This window comes from Aquila chrysaetos, chromosome 4 (genome assembly GCF_900496995.4).
Source record: "Aquila chrysaetos chrysaetos chromosome 4, bAquChr1.4, whole genome shotgun sequence".
Lineage (NCBI taxonomy): Eukaryota > Metazoa > Chordata > Aves > Accipitriformes > Accipitridae > Aquila > Aquila chrysaetos.
Window position 1 is genome coordinate 20,470,387 of NC_044007.1, and position 20,417 is coordinate 20,490,803.

Genomic DNA, 20,417 nt, shown 5'->3' on the forward strand with positions numbered 1-20,417 from the left:
CTCATGTGTCTAAACTGAGGCCTCTGAAAACAAAGATAAAAAACCCTCTTAAACTGCTGTGGTCTGGAATGGATTAGTGAATAAACTACCTACCTTATAAGGCAGATTGTCTAAACCAGACTTTCCTTCCTCCCCAGAGAGCTACCAGAGTGCTTTCTATATGTTCTACTTCATCACCTTTCAAAATGACAACAGCTTTCACTGGAAGCCATTCTTTGACTTCCATATGGGTCTTCTACCCTCTCCAGTGTTATCAGAGGGCTTTTTCTGAATCAGCTGGACACAGCACAGTTGCACCAAGGCATCCCACTGGCTTATATCCTGACAAAGTTAACAAATAATTTGTCTGGTTGAAAATAGATTCCTAGCCTCGCCAAGATCCATAGGTTAGATATTGAGACATGGTTAACCTTTAGGAAAATTAAGTTTGTCTGTGTTTGGGGTGTGTGTGTTTGTTTTTAATTTAATTGACTTCTAGATAATGACTCCAAAGAGTCATTGTCCAATGAATAATACTGGTGTTTATCCATGTTAACAACAACATTTGTTTCTTCACAACTTCATTCTGTTCCCTAAATGCCTGATTTGTTTCCCCAGATTGAAGGCTACAATTATAAATAATACACATACATATGTGTATGTGTATGATTATATATATGTATGTATACATATGATCCTTCTAGTGAATGGTGATTTATTTTTATTGTGAGTATTGTAGTTCCCATGACTGCTTCATCTGTCTGGGTCAGTAATGTTTTCAAACATATAGGAATTTGAAACATATAGGAATTTGAAACATATAGGAAATGTATAGGAATTTCAAATGTATAGGAAATGTATACGGTAAACTTACTGTAAAAAAGCCAGTCAATACATCATGCCCATAACATTTTACTGGAAAGTTTTATAAAAGAATGTTATATAACAATTTCAGTCAACCTTTACAGATTGTTGGACTAATTGGTATAGAGACAGCCTTCTTTTTGTTTTCTTTAATATTTTATGTCAGCAATAGTTATTAATGAAACCTAGTACAAATACTGTCATTTTAACTCTGTCTTCACAATGCCTCTTTAAAAAAATGAGAAAATATCTTTACCAAGCACTCAGCAAAATTATTTCTTCATGGTACTTGTCTGTTAGAAATTGTCTGATGTCACAAGGAAAAAAGAGAGAACAGAGTGGTTTCACAACTGTTAAAAAAAAATCTAAATATCTTTGTAATGGGTTTCAACCTGTTTCAAGATTTTTTGATGGGGTTTCTAGCAATTTTTTTTTTTAATTTAAATGAGCTATAATAAATATGAATGTAACAATACAAATGAAAAATTCTGGCCTCGTTGGTGTCAAAGGCCTTAAGAGCAGCTTTTCTCATGCTGTTTAAGGATTTCTTCCTTTTGGAACAGGCCAGTGCAGAAATCCCCAGTCTATGTGAAGTTTTTGCTTTTGTTCATTTGGAGCTTTGACCAAAGGTTTCTCACTGCTTCTTAGTAAAACACAATGAATGTTTTGGATTTCTCCCAGGAATACAGGGAGTGGTCCTATCCTCAAGACTTTATTCTTATCTGTTGTAAATTTATGGATATAGAAAGATCATTGCATAAATGCATATGCATTCCTTAAAATAGCTTAGTTTTGCAGTTTATAATAACAGGACTTTTAATCTACGTAGAAAACTGTAAAAGAACCATGTGCTGTGACACTCCAATCTTTCCACCACATGTTGTTGACACACCACTCATAAATATTAGGATGTATTATTACTAAAGCCATAAAACATATGCTTGCTGTCTGTCTCTGTAGGCACTAAACTGGGAAGCTCTAAACATTGTCAGCTTCTTCCTTCTTTCTTGACATGGCCAGTGTTGCTACAAATAAGACTGTCATCACCATGGGTTCATTTGCTACGGTCTTAGGAGGGCTACAGTGGGAAACAAATAATGCAATGCAGAAATTGTGGCTGTCAAAGGCTCTTTCTTTTACATGAAATCATTGAGATATGGAAATCATTTCGATGTGGACATACAGATAGGATGTTGTGGAATTAGGGAAATGACATGTACTGTACTTGGATATCAACAAAGATAAAGGGAACTTTTTTTGTCTCTACTTACCATTTAACTATAAAGCAATATTCTAGCTTCAAGAACGGCATCTTCTCTTACATTGACAATACACAACATTTTCCATGGACTGTAAGATGTCAGACTGGGATGTAACCACACCTAGCACCCATTTGATCACAGACTGTGCCCAGGGCCCACCTTGTTCCTATCCAAAGTGCATTGATATAAGTTATAGTCTATCAGAAAAGTTAAAATTTAGAATAAAAATGAGCATTTCAATAATTTCTGTGAAAATATGGACAGAACTGATAAAATTCATATAGAATATTTTTTTTTATTTTTTTGAACAGTATTTTATGACCGAAACCACTTCCATCAGAACATTTTCAACCACTTCTCCCTAACAAAACTAATTAGTCTGATCTTCTGCATAACAAAACTCAAAGACTTCCACATAAATATTTGCAAAAAAATCCATGTGAGTATAGAGTATAAAGGCATTGTATTTAATGTTAGAGGTCAAGTGATGAAAAAAATCAGCTACAGGTCTGAAAGGTGTTAAAATAATTTATTGTCGTGGGCTTCAAAATCCGTACTTTGTTTCAGATTGAAACTTCCTATCATCCGATTCCAGTCCACTGAATCTTGTTATGCTTTTGTTACTAATTAATGAGCCTTTTAGAATGACATATCATGTTCCCCTTGGTGTTTGGGACCCCATGAAAAAGTGTTTTCCCTTCCCATCTTTTCTTCCCCCTGCCCCTTTACCCAGATACTTCTAGTTTTCACAGAACTAGATATGTTGATGTTACAAAGTATATTTTCTTCAGTATTTTTGTAAGTCCCACATTTATAACATTTCAGAAAAAGAGATTTGCTGTTTGGTTTCTTTTATTTAAAAAAAAAAAAAAAAGAAGTTTTATATTACTCTAGCTTGTACAGCAAATCCAGGGAATGAATTTAATCTTTGCATTGTTATCATTTGTAACAGCTCATATTAAGGCTCCGTGATATCTAGTGGAAACAACTCCATATGGATTTTATTACATTCTTCAGTTAGGTTAAATGACCTGAAATTATGCAGGCATTTTGCCACTGATCTATTATCCAGAAGTAAAAACAAAGGTGGGGGGAGAGTGCAAATAAATAAAACCTAAGACTGACTTGAACAGGAAGCAGTTTGTTGGCAAGTGTGTAATGACCAGTTGGTTTACAGGCATAAGAAACACCTCTTTTGGTGTATACAGTAGAATTACTAAATAGAAAGTATCAGAGGGATTGAATTAATTTCTTTACCTAATATTAATAAATTCTTTCTGCTAAACTCCCACCCCAGCATCAAAGCACTGGCCTGAAAAAACTTCTTGTTCACTGTTGACAGATACTAGCTGTCCTTTATGTCTACAGCTCCTCTATTCTTCCAGATATAATCTGATATGCCTTTTGTCTTTGTAAATTGTACACTTCCGACTCAGGACAGAGAAGGGTACTAGAAAAAGAACATTAATCAAACCAAAGTGTTTCCATACATGTGTAAAATTATTTATGAAAATTGATATAAGCAGGCTGCATAGTATGATGTCCAACAGTTTTCTGTATGAGGAGCCTTTTGTGGAACAAGAAAAGGCCAGGGGGGATATACATATGTGTACTCAAGGAAAACAAGGGAATCCCACCTTAAAATGCAAACTTCTGATTTATCTTTTGGGGAAACAGTATTATTCTTAATGTGAAAACAGATACCACTGATCTGGTGCTCAATTCCTTTCCCAGCTTTCCCTTTTCAGTGCCCTGCTTTTCTCCCTCCTTTGCCTAACTTAGGCTTTTCTGACTGAACTTCTATATACAAATGTGTTACTGGCCCTATGCCCGTGCACTTGGATGGTTGTAACAACTAGATATGCAGTTCCGTCCACTTTACTCTAAGCACTACAGCATGCAAACATCACAAAATGGAACCTTAAAGATCAGTTATATTTGGCTACTTGATAATCAGTGGGCTGAATTAGTAGATGTGATATTTTTAGAATAAATCATTTATGTACTGAACACTATGGTAAAAAATAAAATAGTTCTGTTTTCTGTATTAATAGATATGTTGGAATGAAGTAGTATCTACTAACTGTTTTATTTCATTTTAGTTTACTTGAGCACAGAATTTTAGAAATGGAAGAAAGGCATAAAGAGGAGCTGGACACTTTGAAGGAGGAAAAAGAGAACCTACAAAGCTTGGTCACACGACAAAGCTACGTAATCCAGGAATTAGAGAAGCAGTTAAACAAGGCAACAAGCAATAACAGTGTCCTGCAGAAACAGCAGCTTGAACTGATGGATACAGTTCACACTCTGATCACCCTCTGTTCCAAGGAAGGAGGTAAGAAAGCAGCATTATAAAACATTAGAAGTACTAGGAAATTTATTCTGAAGTAAGTCCTGAATTTTTGGAAAGGCAGAACTTAATGAGCTTATTCCAAGAAAGAAAAAGACATTATGATTGAGGACAAAAGAGCTGATGAGAACCCACAAATCAAATAGGGTTCAGACAGTGCTGAGGCCAATCCTTGTACTAACAGCAATATTTGATTTGCTGAATTCAATATCATTGAGTTGTTATACCTTGACCATAGCTGATGTAGGCCATAATTCCATTGACTTCATATTAGCAATACTGATTTGCTCCTCTGAGCATGTGTCCTTCTGCTGGGAGTAATCCAACCAGCTGTGGATGTTAACTTTATAGAAGCCTATATCTAATTTAGTCTAGACTTCCTTTACAATCATTGGAGAGAACAGGGTACTAAACGAAGGAAAGTAACCCAGAACTTTATACATATATATGGGTTATAACATGATGAACTTGGATGTAGGCACTTACGGTGCTGTAGACAACCAAAAGAAGAACCTCTTCTCTTGAATAAGATTTTATTTATAATAAGGGACCATTTTTCTTTGTTCTGCCTTGCTGGATTTTGTTTATTTCTGGGTGCATTAGAGATACTACAAGCACAAAAGATGGAAATAACATCCTTTGAAAGAAGGGGTTGACAAAGACTCTAGGACAATTCTCCTCAAGTCTGTCTGTCTTAGTAAACAGATTTCTTACAGAGACTGAGTAAGAAACTCAGGTAGAATTTCAATTTTCAAATGTTACAGACACTGCAGAATGTCTCTGGAAAGAAATTCCTTTCATCAGAACTAAAGGGAGATGGTTGAATGGAGACCACTTTAAAGAACAGAAATGGGAGACTGGAAAGAACAAGTCGGTAACTACAAAAACCAAGGCAAAGTCATACAGAAGAGAGGGAAGAAGAAATGTAAGGGAGAATATAAGAGAAAAGGCATGTGCTAAGAAAAACAGCTAAAAGATTAACAGCTGTGCCTGGTATAGCATGCAGAGGGTTAAAAATACTGGGAGAAAGAAAGTTGAGGAAATAAAATAATATCCATCTGGGAAGAAGCCATTAAAACCCTTCTGAGAAAGGGTACAGGGTAAACTTAGAGACAAACTGTACCTGTGCAAGTTGTGCTAGTCATTCAGTGAGTGTGGAAAGAGGCCTATGTGAGGTTAAGTACCAGCAGTCAGAAGAGCCCAGCATATTTGCTCATTGCAATTCTAGAGCTCTAAGTGCCATAAATTGTCTAAAAACCAAAAAGCAAAAAACCAAACAAAAACCCCAAGCAACAACCCTGTCCCCCCAATAAAAACCTCATCACCTGTATCGTTATTCAATACTTTGTTTAAGACGCAGAAGACATATTAGATCATTCAAACTATTCAGCTCAAGGCAGTGTGAGTTTGCTCTCTACTATATATTCCCATGCAACTTGTGTGGCTTAAATCTAAACTGCTCCAGTGACAAGGATTAGATCTCTTCCTTTGGAAGTGTTGCATGCTTGGGCCTGTGTCGATAGACTTTTTTTTTAAAAAAACTTTTTTCCCCCTCATGTTCATTCTAAATGTTCCCTTCTGCTTACTTTGTTATATAGTTCCCCAGTATTTTGAATTAAATAACATCCGTCATAGTAGGCTATTCTCATATCAGTAGAGAAACATTGTGATGCAATGCAAATCCTTTATTATGTTTTCTGGTCTTTTGGCAAAGAATCCTGGCAAAGCTGTGTTCAGAGTGTTCTAATAGAGCTCCGGAGTACTTTAAAATTAATATCAAAATGAAAGATATATTATTCTCATACAGAGATATACTGCAAGTTCTTTTTAAGGTTAGAAAGATTTTCTAACAATTTTGAATTTGAGTCAAAGAAAAAAAAAACAAAACACAAACTAACCAACATTTTTCCTAAACTTAGTTTCCTCAGCTGCTGCTTATAAAAACTTTGAGTGAGGATTACAGAAGTGGATGTTTCAAATTGGGCTCCTGGGTACAAATTCAGATGCCTGAAAACGTGAATTTTCAGCAGTTCCTTTACTTCTGAGGAACTGTGGAAATAAAAGATGCCCAGCACAGTGAAATGCATAAATATAATTTTCATAGCCTAACTCAAACCCTTGATTTTGAATTTCATTACCTTTTGTGTATTAACATGTTCAGAATTTTCCTTGGATACCTTTTTTATTTAAAGAGAATAATTTAAAGAGAAATAATTGCAGAAATGTTTCCACTTACTGTCTGTTTAAGTCTACCTGACCAACATTTTTGGTAAGTACATTCACAGCTGAAAAAGGAGCCAGACAGTTTAAGTTAAAAGAATAATATTATCCTGGAGCACAAGACCACTCTAATGAAGGCTGAATACTAAAGCATTTGGTTGTACCAAAAATTAATACCAGCTTCAGTCTGTGCAAATATATGTTGAAGATGGAAAAATATGCATGCTGGGAAGTACCACTGGAGCTACTCTAAATTCACACAAAAATATGAAGTTTAGATAGTCTTACACAAGTCTTTCTGTGCACTAATGTTCAAAACATAAAATATACTGTGAGAACTGGTGTTTATTGGAAGATAGAGAATAACAAAATGTGATACATAAATCAGTGACACTCCTTCTGTCTTATACTTTGGTAAATCTCAGTCATCTAATTTCATAAGGGATATAACAGAAATGGAAATGGTCCAGGAAAGAATAGGACAATGGAAATAATTAGAGACATGGAACGATTTCCATATGAGGAGAGAGAGCTGTAACATACAGAACTATTAGATGGGAAAGAAGGTATGTGGTATGCTGTTATGGAAGTATACAAAATAACTAATGGTAGGGAGAAAAGGAACAGCCAGTAATATTGTGAGATGTTTTCTGTTGATAAAAGAGAGTATTTGATTAAGTTAAGTAAAGGTTGCTAGATATCATTGAGATTGATAATGATTTTTGAATTTTGAATTTGAAATTATTTTGATTTTGAATAGCAGAGGATGGGTCCCCTTAAAAACTTCAGGCTTTCAACTAGGGACACTCATCATTGAAAGGAAGCACAACCTAAGCAAGGCATCAAATCTAGAAGGACAGATTGTCAAAGATGAGTAACTTCCTAAGGATGAACACAGAAGTTGAGAGGAATTGCAAAGTATGTCTAAATCCTGTGGTTATTTTGAGAATAGCTTTAAGTACCTTTGTTGGTTTTTCAACCATAAATTAAAAATGTAAGTCCATATATTTTATATTATATATATGCGTATATATTTTAAAAACTATTATCTGTATCAAGAAACCTAAAAATCTGCCCCAGGATACGTCACAGACAGGAAAATTATCTTCTTCCTTGAATAAGTCATAGTATTCAGGATTTTCCAATTTGTGAAACTGAAGTTAGTATTTTACAACTATTTTTTATAAATCAATAATAATAATACAGCTAAACGACTTCATTTGAAACCAAGCTGGTGATAACCATTGCTTTTTGTTTACAAAACATGAGATAAATTTCCTCCAGTAATGCCATAATCATATCAGAAAATTTATTTTTAGGTTAATTTAAATAAGTTGGGAAACTTTCAGAAGTTTGCCTGCTAGGAGCCTGTGAATAATATAGCTGAACAGTGTAGAGGTAGAGGGCTGAACAGAAACTGCTTTTGTTTGGTTTTACACTCTGAGAAGCTTAGCTAACATAGTCCCTAGTACTAGATGATAACCCTAAAAAATCTGCTTTGGTACTTCCACCCTGGCTAGACAAACTTTAGGAGGATTTCTGAAGGATATAAAGGCAAATGAGGAAGAGAGAAAAAAGTAAAAGCCACACAAAGGCTAAATCTTTAAAATATAGATGGACCTAAATACAAAATCCAGATCCCACTTTCAGTGTCAGTTTTGGTACAGACCAGTTTTGGGATGGGGGCCACCTGTAAAACTTGGAATTGTTTGCGAGTTTGGCTTCCAAAATACCACCCACCTCTGTCCCAGTGTGAGCGATTCCAGGATTTCAGTTGCATGTAATCCTTAAAATAGACCCTCTAATAGGCCACAAAGCCTACAGAGAGTCAAATATATGCAGGATACCATGGGGAGTCACATGTCTTCATTTTGGCCTGTGTCTCTGGCTAAATAGATTTGTCACATTGTCTAAGTATTTTTTAGGCAGGGGCAACAACATGGGCAGCGGCTGCCAATAAATTTGTATGACAGAATTTCTAAAAAAGCAGCACTTTCAGACACTAGTCTTCTAAATGAAATGATTGTTCAGTACAGTGAAAATTTAAAGTAACTTTTAACGATTAAGTAAGCTCCAAATTCAAATATAGATAAATGCTTGAAACTTTTACTTTTCCCCAACAAAAGATGGAGACATAGAAACATTGAGGTGAAGACTTAATTAATAACCATAGAGATATTGCATGACTATCTCCAAGACTGTAGAAGTCCTTCACCTGGAGCAGGTAAGAGTTGGATAGGGATCACATTGTTCTTTGCAAAGGTCATCAAAGATTTTGTGATTATTGTTTTCTTTAAAGTGTTCATTCCTCATACTACTTTGAGTATTATTTTTCTGAGGATGGATAAAGCATTTTGGCACATTACTGTCACTGACAAACAATAAATCTGTAACACAGTAAATAGTTTAAATGACAGACTGTCTAAGCTTCCACATCAGAAAAATTACTTATGAAAAGGATATGCAGTGCTAAGTAGAGAGTCACGCAAATATTACTCAAAAAAAAAAAACCCAAACCCAACCCAAAACCAAAACAAAACAAGGAATACACTACAAATTATGTTAAGCAATAGATAATATCACCATCAAAGAAGTGTATATAAGTTCAAACCAAGTAATTCAGAAATTGTATTGGTCCAGTGGGAAATTATGTTTAAAGACAAACACCACAGAACATGTCCAGTCAAAAGTCACATATATTTTCAAATACATTGTCTTTTTTATTCCAGTGTAAAAAAATAGATCTAGACTGTCTATTGTGCTAACATTAATTTGCATAACTTAGGATAGCTGCCCAAGTACTCCTACCCACAGGATAAGGGAAGGTAAAAATTCAATGGGAAAGTATATTTAACCATAAACTTATTTTCTTTTTCCTGTTTTTTATGTTGTCTGTCAAACTGCATAATAATATACCTTGTTAAAATGTTTGGTCTAAACTTAGATACTTCACAGAACTAATGGAACAGTAGAGAAAGTTTTGTCATGGATCTGGTTTTGTGACCTCCTAGTAGGAGACAAATGAAGCATTAGCCTCCTCTTGAATGCTGACAAGAAGCTAAGCTTAATTCTCAAAATAATACACATATATGCTAGGAATTTACCTCCCCAGAAGTGCCTATTGAGTTTGTGAAGTAAATAACGTGGTTAGTGGGTCTGGCATTTCTGAAAAGGTACCAATCTCCTGGTTTATGGGTAGTTTTCATGTTTTAGAAAATTATGCAGGAAAAGTATGTATGTCCAAAAATTTATTTGAATGGAATTTATGCTTTAAAAAGGTATAGCAATTAATTTATTCAAAATATTAAACAGTAAGTAGTCCATTCCACTTCTTAAACCACAGTTGTTATGATGTTAAAATTTATGCTGAAGTGAGGAGAGTGAGAATAGAATGAGAACTTCAAAGAAATGACCTGAAGGTTACAGGCACAGGGGAAACTTCATTGACATAAGCAGAATTACCTCAGCAGTGATGCTGGTCTACTTCATTAGAAAGACTTCAAAGACACCTTATATAATACAAGCTAGTATTTAAAAAAAAAAAATAAAAAAATCCAGAAACCTTCCACTGGAAATCCCAGGATAGAATATCAGATTCAGGTGTTCTGAAAGGTAATTTTAGTGTTTGGACTGTGTTCAGCAAGACAAATTTTCTATATTATATTGATTCAGCCATGTATTGGAATACAATAACATGGATATTTAAATCTAATAGATTATAGACAGTCATGTAGAAGACTAAGGTTGTATGACACAGTTCTTGGTCATTTTTCTTCTGTGCTTGGAAAGAATAATACAGTGTTGATGTAGAGTCCTGGTCTGGGCTTCCTTTAGAGTCAAGAAAGGCACTTTTGTCAAGTGAGTTTTCTTAGGATGAGGTGAATTGCATCTGCAAGTACCTTTTTTCTCCATATTATCTGTTAAGGGGTGATGATATTAGTGCTGCTATTTATATGGTCAGTATCTACATTGGGACAGATTAATTTTATATTCTTGTTTTCTAAAACTAAATCAATAACAATATTAATTCCAAATCATCATGATGTGTAAATAAAAGTATTTTCATACCTTGCTCAGGCAAGTATACCTTAATTTCCAAGTTATGCTGTATAATTAAATGCAACAAAGTGTATTAAGTAGGATCAAGCCAGGCTGTGGTTTATTAGAGATTCAGCACTGAAATAAGTCAATTTGGATGTGCAGCATTTGAAATTTATGTCAGTGGGAAAATATTTAAATTCTTCAAAACAGAATTGGGGATTCCCATATTTTATCCCTATTAACTTGTTGATGGTCACAGCAGGAGGTCAGTATTTATTAGTACTGAAAAATGAATAATTTAAGTACATATTTTTACATTTAAGTTCTTGATTGTTAATATTGAAATCAATTACCCACCCTCATTCCTAAAGTATATGTCAGTGCCAAATCCCTCTTCACTCTGCTTTGTGAAAATGGTATTATTCACTCACACCAAAGATATTACAGGGAATATCAGCATACATAAACCAAGTAACAACACTGTTGGTGTCACCCAAATGGCTTGTTAGTGAAAAATTTCTTTGTATGCATACCATTCTTCAGCTGGAAACCCTAAATGCACATTAGGGTGCCTGCATGGAAAAATATAAATCAATTAAAAAAATATGGACACTAGAAATATTAAACAAAGCCAGTGGCTTAATCTCTCTTGTAGCAGTTCATGAAAGACTTCTTTAGTTCTCATCACAGTGAATGGCTGGTTACTCACAAAATTGCTGTCTCAAGCAGAAACTCTTAAGGAACTATATTGCAGCTGGATAATTAAGTGTCTTTATCTCTTTGTAAATGGGCCATAAGGCATTCTATTTCAGCTCACTAATGAGGACCACTTTATGGTATTCCTAAATGATGTCTTTCAAATACACAGTGAATCAAAGTATTATTGTTGTTACCAGTCACTAAGACTGGATTTATTGGGAAACAAACTTGATAACTGTTGATAATTTATTAGGTAGTAAATAATTATGCCCTTGAGAGGATGAAAGCTTAGTATGTTAACGTCGTTTTCCAAGACTGAGTCGATTCCTGTAGCACTACAGGAGGGAAATTCTGTTTTAAATGATTTATTTAATAAGTATTTGGATAGCTTGAGTGCTCTTGCTATGCAATTGTTTGCCTTTCTTACTTCAGACTCTTAGAGGGTGTGTGGGAAAGAAAAGTAATATTCTGTTAGCTGCTAAAACATTTCTGTAAATGTTAATGCGAGGCATCTAATTGGTTACACCTTTTCTCTTTCCTCCCCACCTTAAAAATATGGATCTGAAATTCTTGTATGTAATGAACCTTAGTGTTCCTAATGAATCTGAGAATGGATGAGTTCCTAGGCTGGTAGAATCATCATAGCCCTAATAACTGCATTACAGCACGGCCTGGTAGTTATGATGGACTGTATTTAAGAGAGGTTTGCACATCCATTCAGGCCTCCCACATGCAGTAATTTGTATGCATGCAGGCGTGAAGGGCTAGGGGTTGATGGCAAAAAGGCTATTTTTGCTTTTGTGATTGCTGCTTGGAAGAAAATCCTTCCACTTCTCCACCCAGTCTAGTGATTGTAGGGTCACAGGATGAATCAGATCATTGAGCTGATTCCAGTGGAATAATAAACATGTGTAACAAAGAAACAAACCAACAACAATAACAAAACAAGCAAGTAAGCAAACAAAACCCCCAAGCCTGCCTCCCCTTTCCCCCCTGTACACTAAACCAAAACACTTTCTGCCAGATCTCCTCTTAGCTGATTCATTCTGTGACTATGGAGGCAGTCTACAACTAACGGAAATTAGAAGAGCCGCACAGCTCCTTTAAGTGACACCCTGCCATTGCACTGGGTTTTGGATTATGACTAAGTGCTCCCTTAGACTTTAAAAATGTGTGAGTATATGTATATTTACTTATACTGTCATAAACTCTGAACTCTTAAATGAAGGCCAGCATTTTCCATTCTAATAATTCAGCAGATAAGCATGCCTAAGGAAGGAATTCTAGAGTTCTATTTTCTCCCACCTTCTAAAATACCCATGTAAGTTCAAGGTAAGCTCCCAAGGAAATCTTGAGTGAAAGACACAGGAGGGGGTACTTGCCTATTAATGGTCGAAATGAAAACAGTGTTTTATAAATTATTACAACGGAACAGAAAGGAAATCACAAAAAATTGTAGCACGGTATAATTCATGATGTGCTCAAATACTGTATAAAATATGTGCTCAAATACTGTCTCAAAAAAAACCCAACCCCAAAACAAAAAAAGATGGCAAAAGCTACAAAGACAGATGATCAAAGATGTGAAATAGCATTCATTAATCATATCAGAGATACCTCAGGCACTGTAAAAGATAATAGAAGGAGAATGCAGTAGAAATCATAGGTGGCTTGTAGAGTAGGGATGCAGAATTACTGACACTTTCAGCTAAGAATGGAGGGTCACGAGCTGAAATACACTGGTTAAAAGCTAACAATGGGAGGTTGTCCTTCACATGGTATGTGTATGGAGTTCCTTGGTATGGGACACTATGAATGATTAAAAATTGTGTCACTTCAAAAAACAACTGGAGAAATTCATGGAAGAAAATTCTTTCAAAGCCTATTAAATATACAGACATTCTATCTGGCAGAGGAAGTGCCTATGCTGTGAATTCCTGGATATGCTTGCCTGCTCTTATGCCGTTCTCCAGTCATCTGCTTTGGACATCTGTTCCTACTGAAGACTGTTTTTTGGGGCCAGGTGTTAACCCAGCCCTTGCAACACCTTAGGGTCCTCCTGGGGAGGGAAAGGCCTAAAGGAAAAAGAAAATAGGGAAAAAATAAGTAATTTACAAGCACGCAAGCAAATGAGAAACCAGAAGAGCATTGAGGGTTAAAAGATCAAGTCTGGTGAGGAAGCCCCATGACTTCTATGGCCTCTGATGCTGGAGATGGGACACTGGAGAGGATGGAGTGACAATGTAACCTGGTATAGCCACTCTTATAACTTCATTTGGGATTAATGGGAGCCTTGACAATAAAGTTTTATAAACTAGAATCCGCAAATTTATAATCTATAAACTTGATTATGGAGCAATAGTTCCCAGAACAGAAAAATTTTATTCCAGTATGTCAAAATGAACTTTTTTTTTCCAGTTTGCCTTTGGCCAGCTCTTTTTGTCAGGTTCAAAGCAATCTCACAAAGAAATATTACCTTGAAAAGCATTTTGGTGAATACATACTTTGCTAGAAGAGAACGATATGTCCAAACTCCAGTCCTAAACTTTCACCCACCTTCCTAATAAACAAATGTGAGTACACAAGCATGCACGAACAATGACTTATCTGAGAACACTGCTGGAGTTCAAGATATCCAGATACAGCTTTCATATTAATATCCCCCCTGCCTCCTTTTTTTTAAGATCATATTCAGACGTTCTGGAGATGAAAATAAAACATAGTATTAATACAGGAGGAAATAAAGTTGACACTGGAGAAAGTTTTAAATCAGGTGGTGGTAGTTTGTCTTTATAATAATTTAGAATTGGGTACTAAGTGCATATAAGTCCACATTTAAAACTTTTACTTAACTAGATAGATGCATTAAAAGTTCCCAATGTTTTATCAATAATAAGTAACTGCAATACTTTTTAATTTCATACATCTCAATGGAATCTAATTTTCATATTGGCTATATTGGGTGACGGTGGTAGTTTTAATAATCCAGAAATACTTTTTGGAAAGGAAAAACACATAGCATGTATTACATACCTGAACAAACTAGAATCCAGAAAATGTGCTTTTCAGGTCCTTTTTGACAGAGACACAAATGTACTCTTACATGCCTATCATTTTAGTTTGTAGAGAGCACTGTGTTTACCTGGAGAGCACATCTAACTGGAACTTAGCCTCCAGGTTTGTGCCTTTCCCTGTGGTTTGTGTGACATTTGCAGCACAACTGTGTTGTCACAGGGTTGTCTTGTTGCAGGAAATAGTTGGATGTCACAGCCAGCTATTAGGTTGCAGTTTAATGTTTGTTTTCCAGTGGAGGCTGGTATATGCAAGACTAGGCCACTGAAACAACAGACTATACCTCTGGCTGTAAATCAGCAAAAACTGAGTGGCTGTAACTCTTTGCATATTTTTCCTCCTCAAAACAAAAATAATCTTCACCCTTTCTCTGTCAGATCTGTTTGTGGTTCCTGCTGCTAAGTCTGGGAACATATATACATGTGTGGGCCATGTTCCAGGCCTCCTCACTGGGGATATTTGACTGACATCCTTTTGATAACATTAGCAAACTGTTCCTGATTTGATTCTTTGCGAGCTAGGCGCTATTTGCCATCATAACTGAAACTGTGGTGGTGCGCAGCAGCTGCACCCAAATGGTTGGAAAGAGGTCAGATACAGGGTCTCCTATAGAAATAGAGGATTCCCCACCATGTGTCTGGAACCATGACAAGATCAAGGGGAAATTTATTTGCAGTCTGGATCTAGACAAAACCTGCCATTTGGTAGTCCTTGAATGAACCTGTCCTGGAATGCTACAGCTGTAGGTAAAAACCATCAATTTACAACCTTGTCCTTTTGGATTTTTTAGAAGCTGCTCATCTGCAGACAGAAATTTTCACCTCAGATGCTTTTGACAGAGCAGCTAAAATTTACATCAATTATATTTGCCAATAAGATATGGAGAGAGACTTTTCCTTTCTGTCTTCAAAAGCATGAAGAATTTTTTAAAATGTCTTCTGGTATATATAGTGATTATTAAGTCCTATAAGAAAATTAGATTCATGTAAATAAAACATTAAAACAATGAAAATATAATAATTCACTAAGACACTACAGAAATGTCTGCATATCTGTCCGAATAAGTCACTATCATGCAAAATAACCAACAGCTGCCTTTCATTTGCTGGCAGTATCACTAAAGGACATAAGATTGTAGTGATTAACTCAGTCTCAACTGATTTCACAAACATGGCAGTTCAGATCTTAAATAATTTAGTAGATATGAATGTGATTTTATTGATTCAGTCAACATAATGAACTGCAGTTTAACATTATTGCTTACAGACAAACTGCACCTTTTGTTCACCAAATATCTGACGGAGACTTGAAAAGCAATGAGAGAACCGCTTCATTTTCTCAAAACCAATCAGAAATCTCAATTTAAAAAATCAAGTATATTTTTAAAAATATTTTTTTTCTAGTAGAGATGGGATTAGATAATTTTCATACAGCTAGGAAAAAAAGATAGATATTGTATATTTTAAATTGTGTATTCCTAGAGGACAACTTTAGATTACTAAATATTTCAGAAGCTATTTATTCCTAGTAGTCAGTTTGTATTTCTTTACACCCGGGCAGAAAAGCAGGCATCCTTCATTTGTGATAGCTGTTAGGAACTAGTAAACTCATTTACTATTGACTTATTTTCATAACTGATAGCAGAAAAATAGTCTCACCCTACACAGAGGCACACACAACCAACAATCAGTTAAGGGATTTCCCTGACTATTGTTTTGGGAAAAGGCCCTATATATCTGAGCTCTCTCACTTGCGAGTGGCAGTAACCCTTTCTAAGAAAACTGAAAAGGCTACAACCTCAGGTGCCAACCCAGATTTCTACTGAGGGTGAATACCCTGTTAGTAGAGGCAGTAGAACAGCTGCTTAGCCCTGGCAATTCACAGCCTATAGGTTAGCTGAAACCTCAGTGATTTGGGTTCCTGTTCCTCATGGGGCTGCAGAGCAGTTGCACTGCCAGGGCTGTTGCCTCTACATGGGAGCAGCCATCTGACAGAGCTCTGGGCAGTTATGGATGGTACCAGCTGTATTGCCTGGACTCAAATCATCATTTAGGGCATTGAGGAAAAGAAATAGCTGAAAGACTGATAACTGACAGAAATAATTCATCAAGTAGGGAAACACAGGTAGCGTAGCCCAAGGAGAAAGTTACTGAGCTAAAAATTAACCAAGAGACTTTCAGAAAGTGCAATGAAAGAAGTTATTTCTTTTGCTAATTATTCTTCCGTTCAGGAAAGCAGGATTTTCCACATAGGCATCGTTGCTTCAAAGGAGCATGACTTCATCACCAGTTTGGACCCTCCAGGGGTCCAAATTTTGGCTAAGCATTCAGGTTTAAAAATGATAATATTATTTTGCTTGACGTAGACTTATCTTCTTCTTCAGGTACATAAAACATTGGCGTAAGCATTGTATTTGAAAATAGCTAAACTAACATTAGAAATCTGTGTAAAGTCAATTAAGATCTTGAAGCTGAACAAAGAAATGTAATGGCTACGTATTTTGTTTTAGAACTACTTTCTTTGAGCCTTGTTACTTTTTCTAAAATTTATTTACACATCTACCATATGTGAGCCAATGCATCATTCAGGAACTTGACTTAATATATAAGGATTCAAGGTCTATGTAATGTTATATAAAAAACAGGCTGGAGCTATAGTAGGTAGAAGTGGTTTGGAAATTGTATGGAATATTAAGTTAGAAAAACAACAGCAAACCTTAGAAAAAACATATTTTACCCTAAAAGAACATTACCAGTAACATTCCTGAGTATTAATTTTCTGATAACTTTGGGCTGTTCTTGCAAATTACAGTCTGATGTATTAAGAAAAACTAACTTTGTGCTGGTCGTGCTTAATATACTGTGCTGCAGTCTGTAATAGTTCAGCTCCTTCACAAGGAGCTGAGCTTTTCTTCCAGTGGGAGCACTACCTCCTGAGAGAGGGATGAAAGGAACCCAAGGAAAGCCATCTTCTCCTGGCTACAGTGGTTCACTGAATAAAACCCACTGCTGCAAAAGAAGGGTATTGGGTTGCTTAGTCTAAAGGAAATTAACACATCTGCTGTCTGTGATCTCAGGTGTTTCAGCTGTCTGATACTGAAAGGAAGGGTGGAAGGAACTGGGCATATCTATGGCATCTATCTGTCTTTGTCACCTTCATCTCTTACATCAACAGCAGTTTTATTGTGGTTTTTCCTAGTCTTTAAGCATGAGGAAAAAATTTATTTCTAAGTATGCTTCTTAGAGATCCATCTCCTTAGAAAATTATTTTCAAATCTAATTCTAGTTTCTCTGAAATTAAAATCTTACCTTGTTTAAAATTTAAATAATATGAACTTTAGGATATACTTATGGGGTTTTTTTGGTCTAACTTTCAGTTAAAAAGAAACCAAATTCAAATTTCATTGATTGACTCTTAAGCAGTTATTTCCAAGTGGTTTTCAATCTGTGTATAATGGCTAAATAGAGGTGAGAGAATCTCTCTACATAAAGATATTAAAATATAAGTACTTGAAGACTCAAGGAAATGAACACTCTGCCTCTGCACAACTAAATACATTTTTTAGACAGGAGAGACTGATGTCTGCAGTTGAAACAACAGCATTAGAGAAATTCAGGCCAGGAAGAATGGATCTAATCTAAAGCCCTCTGAAATCAATGAGAGGCTTTGCTTTAACTCCTCTAGGCTTTGGCTCCAGCCCCAAGTAATTATTCAAGTTGGACTTTGGCCACTGATGCTAACACCATCTGCTTACAGGAAAGTACTGTGAAATCTTTAATTAACACAAACTGTGAAGGCCTCAGTTCTATGTCTTATCTAAAAAATAGCACCTTTGAGAGTGCACTGTTGATGCGTACCTTGCTGAGGACCTCATTCCCTGCCATCTCGTGGGAAAGTGTGTCATCTACTGCATTGCCAGCACTACCTTTTCCAAATATGGTCAAGTTTCAAAGCCATTGATTTTCTAACTGAAGTTCATATGCAAGTATATGAACCAAGTTTAACTTTTATTGATGGTGTTGGATAAAAATAATAAATATGCAGCAAATACATGGAAAGGGAGAACTAAGGGGGTTTGGTTTGTCAAAATCAAATTTAAAAAGAACAAAATAAAACACATAAAAGGGAAAAAAGAATATGACGTGTGTGTAAAATGCCTACCTAGAGAGCAGGATAGTCTTACAGTTCAGGATTGGATTTCTCACTATTTTTCTATTTTCACCTTTTCACAAAGTCACCGAGGTAAAACACTTAACCTTTCTCTTCCTCAGTTTCCCCACCTATGAAATGGTATTAATGCTGATTGAACTGGCAGGAATTTGCCATCCTAAAGTTCTGCTTTGAGGTGTTCAAAGGGGAGATAGTATACCAAGCTACAAAGCCTTGGCATTGTTGCATACCATGTTATGGCCTGGATAGTCCCACATGCTGTGCAAGGCTGTTGCTTTTTTACACACCATTGTCATTAAGCTCCAGTTTTGCAGAACAGGCCACTTCATTGAGAGTGAATAAGGCGTAGTCCCTTTTGTACCTATAATGCACACTTTCAAGCCAAAAATGAAAAAGATGTGTCTGTCACCAGACGATGAGTGTGTCTGGAGGACTTAAATATTGTTTCCTTATTGTAGGGATTAATGAAGTGCTGGCCCGGGCCCTGCACAGCACTTAAGGACATGTTTAACTTTAAGAATCTGAGTAGGCTGATGGATTTCCATGGGAATACTGATGTGCTTAAAGTATGTGTTGTTGGAACGAAATCATATCCTTCAGTATCGTGTGGGGTCACACTACTTTTGTTTGTGAAAGTGAAGGAACACTCTCAGATGTTACTTCTTCTACAGGGAATCTCCTGGTTGTTCAAGATGGGGATCCTCAAACATCTTCCCCTCCTGATTTCTCAGTCCAGACTCATATATGTGGTTTGTCTGCAATATACAGCATCAAGATCTGCACTGGTGTTCTAACATAAATTGTTTTCCTGTTCTGAGCCAAAAATAAATTGAATAAATCATGACTCTAAACAACTGACTTCAGTAGCTCTGATTTTTCTTCTTCTTTCCACTAATTGTATCTAGCAACTTTTATATATCTAGATATGAAAATAATTAAATAATTCTCTGCCAAAAAAAATAAATTTAAGCAAACAGCTCCCTTGCCCCAAGCCCCTAGGCTGCTCAGAAGGCAGTACCTCATGGAGGAAGGGCACAAGCTCTCTCCTTCCAGGGTTCTGCATTGCTGTCTTAGGTGAGCATCTGTGTCAGATCACAACACTGAACAAGTTTTCCACCTTCACGTGCCACGTCTGGGGCATTCTTTGGCAACTTTCCAGATACAGTTTGAGTCAGAGGCAACACCTGCAGTTGAACAGACCTTTGCACTCAGAAAGAATGCGCTGTGTTCACCTCACAGTAGGCAGGATACTCTGTTTATCTACTTGCATCATGACTTCTGCTGGTGCCTACCCTGCCATCTGTCTGAAAGTTTCATACTAGTCCTTTAACAGAATTTACTAAATCTACCAACTGTGTAAGGACCATAGTACAGTTATTACTGTGTATGTTTAAAAGGAATACAGTGTGCAGAAGTGGTCTTCCTTGATACAGGAATGCTTAAGATTGCTGTTGTAACTTATATTATCATGGTTTTTTGTTTTGCAGTTTTACTAAAGAATGCAAAAAAGGAAGAAGAAAAGCCTTTCAGAGACTGTGCAGATGTATACCAAGCTGGTTTTAACAAAAGCGGGGTCTACACTATTTATATTAACAATGTGTCAGATCCTAAAAAGGTAAAGTAAATACTTGTTTTATTTTCTTGTTTGTTAATGTGATGTTGCTCTGGCCTTAAAGGAGCATTTGGAGCCTTTATTGAAGTTCTCATTCTGCAAAATGTTGTACTGGTATAAATAACCTGGGCTATATTCAGTCTTGAAA

General features: G+C 36.0%; 1 protein-coding gene across 1 annotated transcript in view; it reads left to right on the forward strand.

Moving 5' to 3' along the window:
* The window catches only part of ANGPT1 (angiopoietin 1), a 163,354-nt gene that overhangs the window by 84,209 nt on the left and 58,728 nt on the right, over positions 1-20,417 (forward strand). Inside the window, exons 4-5 of the mRNA XM_030012726.2 lie at positions 4,208-4,440; positions 20,145-20,272. Of these exons, the coding sequence (XP_029868586.1) occupies positions 4,208-4,440; positions 20,145-20,272 (361 nt within the window). The remainder of the gene's footprint in view (positions 1-4,207; positions 4,441-20,144; positions 20,273-20,417) is intronic.